A 15,098-nucleotide genomic window follows, 5' to 3' on the forward strand; every position below is an offset into this window, starting at 1 on the left:
ATGATGGGGTACTCCAGAGCACCAGATTGGTCATACAATCAATACTCTGCCTTAAAACGACTTGCTTCCGATTCACAGGTTATAGTTAAACCAGCAGATAAAGGTGGGGCTATTGTTGTTCAAAACACAGACGATTATGTCAGTGAGATACGTCGGCAATTGGATCAAAGTGATTATTACCAAATTATCCACACTGATCCTACAGAGGAATTACAACGGACGATTGAAAAGTTAGTGGAGGTGGGTCTCCAAGAAGGATATATCACTTCTAGAGAAGCCCGGGCGTTAAAGGTTCAACAACCAGTAATTCCGGTATTATATACCCTTCCTAAGGTACACAAGGATGATAAAAATCCCCCCGGACGCCCGATAGTCTCGAGCAAGGGCTCAGTATTGGAACCCCTGTCAGTTTTTTTGGATTTCTTTTTGAAACCATATGTCAAGGAAGCCCTCTCATTCCTACAGGATACCTCCCATATGTTGCGAATTCTTGATGCTGTAAGAAATTTGCCTGATGAATACTGGTTGGTTACCTTAGATGTGACCGCATTATATACTAATATTCCGCAGCAGGAAGCTTTTAGTTTATTGAAAAAGATTTTCCAGTCCCGTCCCCGTCCTCACCCGGTTCCATCGGGGTTTCTTCTGGATTTGCTTGAGCTAGTACTTTTTAGGAACTTCTTTAAATTTGATGAAAAGCTCTACCTCCAAGTGAGAGGGGTGGCAATGGGAGCCACAGTTGCCCCCGACATTGCAAACCTGTACATGGTAGACTTTGAAGTTCTAAAATTATACAGCTCACATTGGTTTCAGTTTATAAGAGGATACAAGAGATATATCGATGATATATTTTTCATTTGGGTATCATCTGAGGACAAATTAAAGCTGTTCCTGACATGGATAAACACAATTGATAAAAATTTGCAGTTTACAGCACATTTTGATAGGCAATCTATTGCATTCTTAGACATCCTGATTCAACGTGATGGAGATCGTATCAAAACCACTTTGTATAGAAAGAAAATGGATCGCAACAATTATTTGAGATATTCCAGTGATCACCCTCTGGGTTTAAAGAATGGGTTACCGATATCTCAATTTTTGAGGTTGAGAAGGATTTGCTCTTCAACAGCCGAGTTTCAGACGCAGGCGCCAGATTTAATGGCAAGGTTCAGTCAGAGGGGTTATCCCGCCTCAGTTGTCAAAAAAGCATACAAAAGAGCGTTATATGCCAATAGGACACTTCTGCTACAGTACCAACAACGGCCATTTTCACATAAGATCACATGCACGTTACAATACTGTAAACAAGTGAATACAGTGATGAATATTATTAGATCTCATTGGCATATATTGACTTTACATTCTATATTTCAAACGGGTCCGAGGTTCGCATTCTTTAGGGGGCAAAATATAAGAGACATGGTGGTCAAGTCCACTTTTACATCTGTAAGTGTGCCCAAATTGTCAGGTGGTCACCATGAGTGCGGACACTGTGATATGTGTGCCCTGACAGTTACAGGCGACCAGTGGCAAGTACCAAACTCAGGAAAGGTTCTAAGATTGACCGGACTCACAAATTGTGAATCAGAAAAAGTCATTTATGTCATCCTTTGTCCATGCAATCTTCTGTATATTGGGCGGACCAAACGAAAGATCAGAACCAGGCTCATAGAGCACAGAAGCTGTATTAGGACTGAGAAGGTTACAGCACCTCTAGTACAACACTGCATTACCTGCCAACATAAGTTTACAGATCTGAAATGGCTGATTCTGGAACAAGTGCAGAGTGGCCTGCGTGGCGGTGATATTCAAATGCGTCTCAACATGCGGGAGCAGTTCTGGATCTATTGGCTGAACACAATGGACCCGGGAGGTCTAAATGAAAAAATAAACTGGTATTCCTTGATCTAGAAATCCCCTGTGGATCTTGGTAGTTAGGGTCAATTACAGTATCGGAGGTGACAATGATCACTGTCTCTCGATATGAAAGGTGGTGAGAGTTCGCCTGAGTACAGAGCGGAGCTTTTTTGAAGAAAGGGAACTCCGTGAGGAAACATTCAATTGAATAAAAATCCTTCCACGATGTTTGAATGGATGAAGAATTTGTTAATACACGTTTGGAAGACTTTGTCAGTGTACATGGAGATCAAATGATCAAGTTGCTAGGGACGCTGAAGTGGACGGGAGGCAGATCATGTGATCAAGTGCCCAGTGACGCTGTAGCGGACGTGATAGAGAACGCCGCTTGGTCGAGACAGCAATAGCAGCGAATATTAATTAATAAATAAATAAATAAAAAATAAAAAAAGAATATGAGAAAGAACATGGTGACTTGCCTTTTAACTCCGTGGTATATTGAATGCTAACAGCTGTGATTCTCGCAGTGTTTGTATATTTCAAATGTAAATAACCAAAGGAGAAAACCGGACGTGGAAGGAAACTGGTTGGGATGACGCAGGTTCCGGTCTAGGCTATAATAGGATCACTCGAGTTGGTGTGCCTTTCAAAGAGGGACGCGGCGTAAGGGAGCCGCGGCAATATTTAAAATTCGTGGTAATCGAGCCAAGAAAAGAAAGATGCAAGCCTCATATTTGCGGAATGGAAGCTCAGAAGTTCGCCTCTGAGACTGGATACGGAAGAAAATTCCCCTGAAGCAGAACCGTTGGTTCGAAACACGCGCGTGTCGGGTGACTAACCAAAATTGGCGAGATAAGTAGTTATTGTTTCTCCCGTATTTTTGGAGTATAGCATATGAAAATCAAGAAGATTATTGAAGAACTGATATGGGGCATTTTTAATGTGCAAAAAAATGAAAAATTCCAACAAAAATATTATAATTAAAGTAAGGTGGCCTTGTACCTAATTAGGAGTCTGTTATATTATGCAGACCCTGTGAGTGAGAGGCCTACATACAATACTTGGCGTTAACTAGTAAATGTTGATAGCTTTACCAGTGGTACGATTGGGTTGATTTTTGTGGGACACATTGTAGGTACCCTGGAGTACAGTTGTGAACGGGTAGAAGGTTGTGATTGATATCACTATTTAAACATGACAGCACAGACACAAGTTTAAGAGCAAAAACGGTATCCGGCCCTGTTGGAGTCACAACCTACATCTGGTTGTTACCCCGCAAAGGGATACCGGACACCAGAGTCTGTCTAGCAAAACATCAGATCCCTCGATATGAGTTTTTTGTACAATTTTTTTACCCAACTTAAAAAATTCCCTCCCAAACCCAATTTTTCCAACACTGTAAATAAATGCTCCCAATGACCACAGCAAAAGCTTCTTCAGCATCAACGGTCAGCAAAATTGCCGTTCACTGTGTCTGCTGTGCCCACCAAACCAAATTTATTACCCTCCGCACATTAGCAGATGCTAACCTCCCTGGAAAAAAAAGCAGTCTGGTCTAAATGAATCAGCGCTGGTGCTATAACTCCCAACCTCTGTGCCAATATTTTAGCCAAGATCTTCAAGTCTAAATTAAAGAGATGGGTCTATAGGATCCACATAGTGTAGCGTCCCTACCTAGTTTGGCCAGTTCTGTAATCCCTGCTTTATTAGAATCTCCTGCTATAGTATTATTCGACAACAAAGAATTAAACATAGCGGCCAACGGAGCTGCAATAACGGATGACATTGACCTATAGAAACCTTTAGAAAACCCAATTCCTGAATCACTTGTTGAACCCTCCAACACTATTTCCTTATTAAGCCATCTTTGTTGTCCTACTGTTGCTTGGGAAAGTGAGATCTCTTCTAAATATCCTTCTATCTCTTCTATTTTAACATCACTGTTTCGCATATAGCTCCTGATAGATTTGGGAGAACAGCTCATTACTCCTCATTTTCAAAGATCTTTTTCCCACGCTCTTTGATTTTCAATATCTGGTTCTGGGTGATACGATCCTAGCCAACACTCAACTTGCCTTATTTCCCCCTTCAAAGAATTCTTGTTGAACTTTATCCAGTTGAAAAAGTATATCTCCCATCTCTAAATTCTTCAATTCAGATCATAAGGCCTCCAACTTAGCACCTATCAGAGGAGATGGGCTCCATTTATGCAGTAATTCCAACTTTCCAATAGCAAGTTCAATTTAGTCTGTTCTTTTTATTTTCTCACCTGAGAGGCCTGTGCGATAAACTTCCTCCTAGCTACAGCTTTTAAACAACCCCATAGAACCACCTCTGACACTCCTTCATTATCATTATCTCAAATACTCCTCTAGTTCCAATTGTAATTGTATACAATATTCTTGTTTTCCAAAAGACTTTCATTGAGCCTCCAAAATTTCTTCCCCGAGTAGCACCCCAAATTGGATAGTCATCCAAACTGGTGCATGACCTGACCATGTGATCAGACCTACATCTGTCTCCCCAGCTTATTTACTAAAGATTTATCTACCAAAATAGTCTATACGTGAATAAACCTTGTGGGTGTTAGAGAAGAAGGTGTAATTGCAATCAGAGGGGTGCATACGCCACCAAGCATCAACCAGTCCCCAATCACACATCAAGTCCTTTAGGCACTTTCTATGCAAACTAGTAGGAAGCTGGCTGTCCCCACTATTGTCCAAATATGGGTTTCTAGACACATTAAAATAATCTCCAAGGATAATAATTTCCTCAGCCCACTGTTGTAAAACCTTTGATACATTTTCAAAAAATGCCCCTTGTGCAGAGTTAGGTGCATATAGGTTTCACCAGGATAAACAGCTCTTTGTGAATCCTGAATTTAACTATAATAGGTCTTCCTTCAATATCCATAATAGAAGATAAAACATCCACCACTAAAGTTTTCGAAAATAAGACACCCACCCCTGCATATTTATTTTTGACCATGGTAAACAGAAAACACTGTTGGGGAAAGTGCTGCATAGCCAATAATCTCATGTTTTTTCTTTAAATGGGTTTCCTGGCATAACAGTATCTACATGCACCTATACTGCATCTTTCAAAGTTTCCTCTTCCCAAATGTATTTAGCCCCTTTACATTTCATGAAATGATCTTTATTGACCCCACAATAGTATTTTTATAATCAATCCTTTCACTGAATGCCCACCATATTGAAATGCATACCTCCTCACAAAGAACCAAACTGTACTACCTCTGGATTCCCCAACTCTATCTATAACCACCATCACAACCTTACAGCCACCTGCTGAACTAGATCCACAAATCACGGATGGCACAGCCACTCCGGCGCCACCAGGATCATTCTTCCCGGATATTGCTCGATGGGGCACAACACCCGACCTACAGGCAGCCACGGTGGTGGGGGGGGGGGGGGGGGGGGAAGACATATAGCAGGAATCTCCCTGGCCACAGCTGAACCAGAGCATCGATCCCTGCAGAGCTGAACTCCCTCCAGCAGCTGAAAAAGCCTCCTTGGCATTTTTTTTTTTTGTTTTGCAATGAGCAGTTGCTAGTACTGCTAGACAACGCTCCGCCCAGGCAAAGACTTCCTGAATCTCCTGAGCTACTAAACAACTTTGTTCTACCCTACCAATTGATATAGGCCACTGATGTATTGTCCGAGACCATGTGCACCGCATGCCCTTGAATCAGAGGAAGACCGACCAGCAATACCCTGTGCACCGCTTTCATTTCCAGATGGTTGATGGACCAGGACGCCTCCACTGGCAACCACTGCCCTTGGGCAGTCTATCCCTGACATGCTGTTCCCACAACAACTGAGGATGGCATCTGTGGTCACAACCACTCAATCCGGAACCTCTAGATCCACTCCATTCTCCAGACTGGGACGCGACAACCACCACGAGAGACTGGATCTGGATTCCTCTTGGAGCAGCAACAGTAGCTGAAAGTATTCAGACAACGGATTCCAATGGGAGAGCAGCGCCTTCTGAGCTTCCTAAAAGCCCATGGCACCCAATCCAAAGTAGAGGCCATGGAACCTAGCACTTGTAAATAATCCCAGACTTTGGGAACTGACAGATCCAGCAGCCAACCCACTTGCAATTGCAACTTGACCCCCCTATCTAGGGTTAAGGAACACCTCGCCTAACCGGGTGTTGAATCATGCTTCCAGATATTCTAGCAACTGAGATAGCTGCAGGTGGCTCTTCATCAAGTTTAATCCCCCAGCCCAGAGACCTTAGCCACTCCATAGCCGTCAAATGGAACAGTGACACTCCATCCCCGACTTCACTCGAATGAGCCAATCGTGCCGGTACGAGCGCACTAGTATCCTTTCCCTTCTGAGGGCTGCCACCACCACCACCACCTTCATGAATTGTGTATGGTGCAGTCCCCAGCCCAAAAGTGAATCACTCGAAACTGAGAATGTTCTCCTAGCACCATGAATCACAGAAATCTCTGATGGTATGCTTGGATGAGAATGTGCAGATACGTTTCTGTTAGATCCAAGTATGTGATAAACTCCCCCTTGTGCACCGCTGCAATCATCATCCACAGCGTCTCCATACGAAAGCACAGCACCGCAAGGACACATTGCTCTTTTGCAGATCTAGCCAAATATCTTCCTCAACATTGTTCTCCCAGAGGAGCTGCCAACCTCCAAAATGTCCACTGGCAAGGGATACAACCTGGCCATAGCTCTGAAGTCATTAGTCACCTTCAGACCTGCCTCGAGAAAATCCCATTCCCAGTGAATCAGCTTCATCACCTTCTTCAGCAAAGGGAAAGCCTTTGGCGGTCCACGCAGCCTGTCCAATACTGGGTTCATACCCTCGTCTGAATCCTCCTGCATGATCTTGATCCCCAGTTCTTCCAGCACCTGGGGGATGAGAGGCCGCAACTCCTCCTTACAGAACAATCTCACCACCTTAGGGTCATCCCCTTCCGCAAGAGGGATGTCCTCAGCATACCGGGGCAGCCGTAGGATCAGTGCCTGAATCAGTACCCAGGCCAGTTCATGAATCCGCCTGAGGAGAGTCTCCCTACAAATCTTCAGAAGAGTTTGGGCGTCCCAGACCCAGCAGGTGAAGAATGCTCTCCCTCCCGACCTGGGGGGGGGGGCACCTCAGCTCAAGGCCTCTTAGCTGAGCTCTGGGACTTCTGGGTGGCTGACCGCTTATCCGCTGCTTGTTTCTTAGTGAGATAGGCTTCATGTAGCAATAACACAAAATCTACAGAAAACCCCATCAGATGCACTGTCTTCCTTATCCACCAGGTGCTCCCCTGCCTTTTCTTTATCCTCTCCAGACCCACATTGTACTGGAGAAAGCAGGGGAGGGGAGTCTCTGAATTCCCTATCTATTACAGGCCTCCTGCCACAAGGAAGCAAAATGGCCATCTCCTTCAACCCCTCCTTGGGGCCTCCTGGACCGCGCACAGTGTCCGCCTGCTGAGCCCACCGCCACATCCACCTTTGGAAGCTTCCAGAGTTCCAAGATCTCTTCAGGCAAGGAGTACAGCTTGGCCATGGATTAGACACCTTCAGACCGGCCTCCGGAAAATCCCATTCGCGGTCAGTTTCTTCGCCATCTTTGGCAAAGAAAAAGCCTTAGGTGGCCCACGCAAGCCATCCAGGACAGGATGCACCCCTTCATTGTCGGAGTCTTCCAGCTTGACCTTGATCCTGAGCTCCTCCCCGCACATGGGGAAAAATAGAGCGCTGTTCCTCTCTAAGGAACAACCTCACCACCCTAGGATTGTCCCCATTTGCAGCCGGAACCTCATCCGCATCAGGATTATTACCCGATGATACTGCTTCAGGATCAACTTGAGGTTCCTCTCTCGGACCCTCCTGGAGACCCATCACCATCAGAATCATCTGAAGTTCGCACATCTGAATGAGTCTGGTGGCCCAGACCAAGGAGGCGATGGACCCCTCCAATCCTGTCTATGCGTGTGCCTTAGGCTTCCTAGCTGAGTGCTGAGACTTCTGGGAGGTTGCCCACTTACTTGCCACCTCCTTCCTTGCCTTATAAACTCAGTGGAGCAGAAGGACAAAATTTGAGGGGAAAATTCCTCAGAATCAGAAGAACTTTATCTATTCAGTCGTTCACTGGCTCCTGATTCTCGTGTCCCCCCGCCGAGTGCAGCTGCACTGGGAACAGCGGGGAGGGGAGTCTCTAAACTCCCTCATTGCTGCCTGCCCCCTGCGATGTGCAGTCAAAATGACCGCTGTCTCTTCGGACCCCCGTCCCGGGGCCTCCTATACAGGTCCTGACGATCGGGTGCAGTATTTACTCACTGTGCCTCCCGCAGAGGTGCCTTCCTCTCCGGAGACACAGCTGGCATACAAGCGGCCGAACTGAGGCACGATTGCATCCCACCACCAGCCCTGCACTCTTTCCCGCGTCTCGCAGGAAGCGCCATGCTACAGTCGCGGTTGAATGCTAAAAATAGCCCCGAGCCGCATGTGCCTCTAGGGTACCTCCCCATGCCATCCCGGAACCCTGGAGCTGCTGCTGCTGTGGCAGAAAAATTTGCCCTTACTCCCCCCAACAATTGCCAATGAAAGGAAATGCAGCCCAAGACCCTGCACCATGCTCCTCAAAGTTTGTTTTTTTTTTTTTTTTTTTAACTATTTAAAGGGACATAGAGCAAAAAAAGGGGGAAGTAATAAAAAGGAATACTTCCCTGCTTCTGGCTGCTCCTGCTGACAGTTGGGGGTGAGAGGACCTGAGGGAGCGAGGGAACCAGGACCCCTGGCTTTCCCTCACTCTGGAAGACAAAGCCTGAGGCAGATCAGGGATTACCAATCCCCCGCTTGCCCTGCTGTACCTGAGGGATGGCCCACAAAGGAACCTAACACCTCAGGGAGCCTCTTCTTTCTTCTCTTTTCTTAAAAAAAAAAACAAAAACACTCCAGACTGCAGGTTTCCACCTCTACCATCTGCTGGAGACAGAGAAATACTGAGGGAATGCAAGTGGCACTCTCAGTTATATAGCAGTGCCTGAAAAGTTTTTATTCTCTGCCTCCATCTGCTGGTAGTGATGCAAAACCCACTTGTCTGGACGGACCTGGGGTATGAACAGAATTAATCTACTGGTTACTTCTTCCATGCAACCCAAGGGGCTACTGTTGGGAGACTGGATGCTGTGCTCAATGAACATGTAAAGCAGCTAAGAGAGAATCTTCACAGGACCCTCAGACAGATGTCACGCTAATACATATAAAGCATGAATACAGCACAGACAGCTGAGAGAGAATCTTCACAGGACCCTCAGACAGATGTCACACTAATACATATAAAGCATGAATACAGCACAGGCAGCTGAGAGAATCTTCACAGGACCCTCAGACAGATGTCACGCTAATACATATAAAACATGAATACAGCACAGACAGCTGAGAGAGAATCTTCACAGGACCCTCAGACAGATGTCACACTAATACATATAAAGCATGAATACAGCACAGACAGCTGAGAGAGAATCTTCACAGGACCCTCAGACAGATGTCACACTAATACATATAAAGCATGAATACAGCACAGACAGCTGAGAGAATCTTCACAGGACCCTCAGACAGATGTCACGCTAATACATATAAAGCATGAATACAGCACAGACAGCTGAGAGAGAATCTTCACAGGACCCTCAGACAGATGTCACGCTAATACATATAAAGCATGAATACAGCACAGACAGCTGAGAGAGAATCTTCACAGGACCCTCAGACAGATGTCACGCTAATACATATAAAGCATGAATACAGCACAGACAGCTGAGAGAATCTTCACAGGACCCCCAGACAGATGTCACGCTAATACATATCAAGCATGAATACAGCACAGGCAGCTGAGAGAGAATTTTCACAGGACCCCCAGACAGATGTCACACTGATACATATAAAGCATTAATACAGCACAGACAGCTGAGAGAATCTTCACAGGACCCCCAGACAGATGTCACGCTAATACATATAAAGCATGAATACAGCACAGGCAGCTGAGAGAATCTTCACAGGACCCTCAGACAGATGTCACACTGATACATATAAAGCATTAATACAGCACAGGCAGCTAATGAGGGAAACTTTATAAATCAGGATGTAGCCATAATGAAAAGGTGCACCCTGTTAAATCCATTAATATGAAAATCCAAATATAACTACTTAAGGACAAAAGCAAAACGACCAAAAAAGAAAACAGAGTTGAAACGGACAATTTGATAAGCTCAAGGAAACGGTACTGACCCAAGATGTCTGGGTGCTCCCTGCAATAGTGCCGGCTCACCTGGCTACTGACTCAACTGCAGAGAATAGAGGAGGCCCAGCTGTCCCCAGTCCTTACTTGAAATTTGCTGTGACTAGGGTGGCTGGCTTGCCCCAATACTAGTCCCTAAGGTATGCTGAGAACATGGGAGACTCAGCTTACCCCAGTACTCATCCTAAGGAATGCTGCAATTACTCACCTGAGGTGTGCTGGGAGTACAGGGGCCTGGCTTGGAAACGTCTGAAACCACACTGAAATATCATTTCTTCTTTGGCTTTCACTGGTTTGCTATTCCCAAGGTGTCTCCTTACCAGCAAATTCAGTACAGACATCTGCAGGAAGAAAAAGAAAGTGTCAATATCCAAAACCCAGGAAACTGGCTCATGATCTAGTCAGATAGCCAAAATATGTACCTTCTGTTCATAAGGGAGCAGAGAGAAGATAACCAGAGGAGTCCCCTGCCGAAATCTCTCCAGCACTGAACCCGGAACACCACAGACATGAACAGTGACAAACCAACCAACCTGAGAAGGGAAAAACAGGCAAGAGAACGATCACAATCACTTCCCAACCTCCTCAGGAAAGCAAAGACAAGAGTGGCTCATGCAACGCATGTACCATTGCTCCTTCTATCTCCTCCTCCTCCCTCTCCCTGCGGATGCGCTTCTGGGTTCTTGAGAAGTTGTGGAACTGGAAGATGCGCGCGTAATCCCTGGGGAGATTTTCTTTCACATCCCATGGAGATGTGCGGAAACTCTGCAGCCCCCGATATTTCTGGAACCTGCAAGGCACAGAAATCCATAATGAAAAATTTGGTTTCTACCTGCTACTTTTCTTTCCTTGAGACCTACCAGACCGTTTTTCTAGATGTGCATAGACTTTTTTTTTCAGGTATTTGAAGGTGTCCATTTCTCTCAGGAAGTCAAATCATTTGTTCATTTGCTTTAATGATCAAAAGAGAAGCTGCCACAAAAAGGCCATATTGACTAGATGGTGCAAGGTAACTATTTGTGGTGAAACAGGAGTTTTGCATGCTTTGTGGTTATTGTTCTGCCCTGTGACACTTTTCCCCAGACAGCTCATTTCCTTTGTACTGGCTTGTAAGTGAAGTTTGAACTATGCACTGTAGTTCAAGCAGAGCTTTGGATGCTGTCTTGATTCACTAAGAAGCTTGAACTGCATACACATCCCAGCATCCCTGAGGACATGTAAGATTGCAGTACTATTGGCCAAAAATCTATTATTAGTCAGAAAGCCATTGGTGAGAAAGCTAAAGGAAAATTGGTTCTTACCTGATAATTTTCGTTCCTGTAGTACCACGGATCAGTCCAGACTCCTGGGTTTTGCCTCCCTTCCAGCAGATGGAGACAGAGAAAGTTTCGCAGACACTGCCACATAACCTGGGGTGCCACCTGCAGTCCTTCAGTATGGATAAGTACCCAAGCCAAGATAGCAACCCTAACAATCACAAAATCATATCCCCTGAATGAGCAGTAGGAAGTGGAAACTTAGAACAGATAACCTCGCCCACTGTAAAAATGTGTAGGACTAAGAAAACCTATGCCATTCCTCAGATTAATTACAATAAGATATCAAGCAGACTCTCCAAAATTCCCTTTCTAAACTGAGCGGGACTCTGGACTGATCTGTAGTTCTATAGGAATGAAAATTAGCAGGTAAGAACCAATGTTCCTTTCCCAGTACGTGCCCAGATCAGTCCAGACTCCTGGGATGTACCCAAGCTTCCCTAAACAGGGGGGGACTGTGAGAGACCCGCTCGAAACACACTCTTACCAAAGCCCATGGCTTCTGGAGCCTGGACATCCAAACAATGTGTGGCGAAAGTGTGTACTGACTTCCAAGTAGCTGCCCTACAAATCTCTTGTGGTGACACTTGCGGACATTCGGCCCAGGATGCTGCCTGGGATTGAGAAGAATGAGCCCTTAGGCCCTCCAGTACCGGACGCCCCAGACAAATATACGCGGAGCCAATAGCATCCTTCAACATTGTGCAATCGTGGCTTTTGACGCCTTCTGCCCCTTTATTGCACCACTCCACAACACAAAAAGGTGATCTGACAACCAGAAGCTGCTAGTAGCTTTAAGATACTGCAATAATGCGCACTTGACATCCAAAAGTCACAACTCTCATATGAGGGGGAATGGAACAGCTCCCCTATGAGGAAAGGCTAAAGAGGTTAGGACTTTTCAGCTTGGAGAAGAGACGGCTGAGGAGGGATATGATAGAGGTGTTTAAAATCATGCGAGGTCTAGAACGGGTAGATGTGAATCGGTTATTTACTCTTTCAGATAATAGAAAGACTAGGGGGCACTCCATGTAGTTAGCATGTGGCACATTTAAAACTAATCGGAGAAATTTCTTTACTCAACGCACAATTAAACTCTGGAATTTGTTGCCAGAGGATGTGGTTAGTGCAGTTAGTATAGCTGTGTTTAAAAAAGGATTGGATAAGTTCTTGGAGGAGAAGTCCATTACCTGCTATTAAGTTGACTTGGAAAATAGCCACTGCCATTAGCAACGGTAACATGGAATAGACTTAGTTTTTGGGTACTTGCCAGGTTCTTATGGCCTGGATTGGCCACTGATGGAAACAGGATGCTGGGCTTGATGGACCCTTGGTCTGACCCAGTATGGCATTTTCTTATGTTCTTATGAGACGATTGAGCCTCCAAGTTTAGGAAAGCCAGGAGCACCACTGATTGATTCAAATGAAAAGATGACACCACTTTAGACAGAAAGGCTGGAACCGTCCGCAATCCAAAATTCTCAAGAAAGGCTCTCTACATGATAAGACTTGAAGCTCAGAGATCTATCTAGCAGAACAAATTGCCACCAAGAAAAGCACCTTCAAAGTGAGATCTTTTAGTAGACCTTCTAATAGGCTCAAACGGCGCTGCACACATGCCTTTGAGGACTAAGTTAAGACTCCAGGAGGAACCAGAGGGCGCAAATGCTTTGCCCCCAGGAGAAGCCACACCACATCCAGCTGTACAGCCAAAGCCGCTCCGTGCACCTTTCCTCGAAGACAACCTAATGCCACCACTTGATCTCTGAGGGAGTTAAAGGACAAACCCTTCACCAAACCTCTTTGCAAGAAGGAAAGGATATGTGCAACTGAAGCTTGCCTAGGAACAATCCCCTGCTCCTTGCACCAATCCTCAAAAACGTTCCAGAGCCTCACATACACCAAGGAGGTGGAAGACTTTCTAGCCTGCAAAAGAGTAGAATCATCATCAGAATAGCCTCTCTCTCAAGCATTTCCTCTCAAAAGCCAAGCCGCAAGACAAAAGCAAGCCGCCTGATCTAAAAATATGGGACCTTGGTGCAGAAGCTTTGGCAGATGAGCAAGTCTCAATGGGCTGTCTACTGCTAGAATGATCAGATCTGCAAACCAAGGTCTCCAAGGCCACACCGGAGCCACCAGAATCACATCTCTCGGGTGAAGCGCCACACGCCATAAAATCTTGTCCACCAGCGGAAACCCATATAGCAGAATGTCCCGCAGCCAAGGAAGAACCAAGGCTTCGACCCCCTCCGCTCTCACTTCTGTGACTGAAGAAACGGTGTACCTTGGCATTTCGCTGAGTTGCCACTAAATCCATGCGGGGCTTGCCCCACCTGAAACAGATGAGAGCCATCGCTTCCAACAGCTCTCCCCCCCCCCCCCCCGGGATCCAGCTGTTAACAGCTGAGAAAATCTGCTTGCGCATTGTCGATCCCAGCTGTGTGTGAAGCCGCTATCAACGCTAGATGCTGCTCTGCCCAGTGGATTAGCTCCTGAGTTTCCTGACCCACCGCTCGACTCTTGGTACCACCCTGCCGGTTGATATAAGCCACCATTGCATTGTCTGACAAGATCCTGTCCAGACAGCCATGCAAAAGACGAAGAAACACATGGAGCACCAACCGCATCATTCTCATCTCTAAGCGATTAATAGACAATGACAATTCCTCCTCCAACACTGGCCCTGCACCAACTGGGTTTGAAAAACAGCTCCCCAACCGGAGAGACTGGCATTGGTGATAACCTCCGTCCATTCCAGAACTTCCAAGTCCACCCTTCGACACAAGTGGTCTCGACCAAGCCACCACGAAGAGACTGGAACTGGCTGAGTCTGTAAGCAGTAGTGGAAGCTGGAACTGCTCAAACAGTGGATCACACCGGGAAAAGTAACGCCGCATGTAGAAGTGCCACATGAGAATGCCGAAGGCATGTGGATGCCATGGAGCCAAGAACCTGTAGGTAATCCCAGACCCTGGGCACCTGTGTCTCCAGCAACCTGCGATTGCAATTTGATAATGCGCTCCTCCATAAGAAAAAAAAACCTTCCCTAGCTTGGTATCAGTGTGCTCCCAGAAATTCCAACACTTATGATGGAACGGTATGCCTCTTGGACCAACTCACAATCCAGCCGAGTGATTACAGGCACTGTGGCACCAGATCCACCGCTTGCCTGCAATAGTCCTCCGACTTTTCCCGAATAAGCCAGTCATCCAGATACAGGTGCAGCAGCACCATCACCTTGGGTGAAAGTCCATGGAGCCATTGCCAGCCTGAATGGCAGAGTGAAAAATTGAAAATGCATGCCGAGGATTTTGCACTGCAGAAATCTTTGATGGTTGGGCTGGATTCCTATGTGCAATTATGCTTCAGTCAGATCCAGAGATGCCAAGAACTCCCCCTTGTGGACCACTGCAATGACTGAGTGGAAAGTTTCCATACAAAACCGAGGAACCCTGAGAACAACGTTTACTTTCTTCAAATCCAGAACTGGATGAATAGTCCCTTCTTTCTTTGGAACCACAAAATACATGAGTAACTTCCCATTCCTCATTCTTGCAAGGGAACGGGAACAACGGCTCCAAGCATCTGTAGACGGTCGAGAATCTGGTGCACCACCTCTCTCTTTTCCACAGA

The 15,098-nt window shown here is 46.0% G+C and overlaps 1 protein-coding gene across 1 annotated transcript in view; it reads right to left on the bottom strand.

Annotated features, from left to right (window-relative positions):
• TSR1 (TSR1 ribosome maturation factor) overlaps positions 1-15,098 on the bottom strand; it is a 40,972-nt gene that overhangs the window by 17,046 nt on the left and 8,828 nt on the right. Inside the window, exons 9-11 of the mRNA XM_029611500.1 lie at positions 10,777-10,939; positions 10,572-10,682; positions 10,358-10,490 (exon numbers count right to left, since the gene is read on the bottom strand). Of these exons, the coding sequence (XP_029467360.1) occupies positions 10,358-10,490; positions 10,572-10,682; positions 10,777-10,939 (407 nt within the window). The remainder of the gene's footprint in view (positions 1-10,357; positions 10,491-10,571; positions 10,683-10,776; positions 10,940-15,098) is intronic.

This window comes from Rhinatrema bivittatum, chromosome 8, assembly GCF_901001135.1.
Source record: "Rhinatrema bivittatum chromosome 8, aRhiBiv1.1, whole genome shotgun sequence".
Classification (NCBI taxonomy): Eukaryota; Metazoa; Chordata; class Amphibia; order Gymnophiona; family Rhinatrematidae; genus Rhinatrema; species Rhinatrema bivittatum.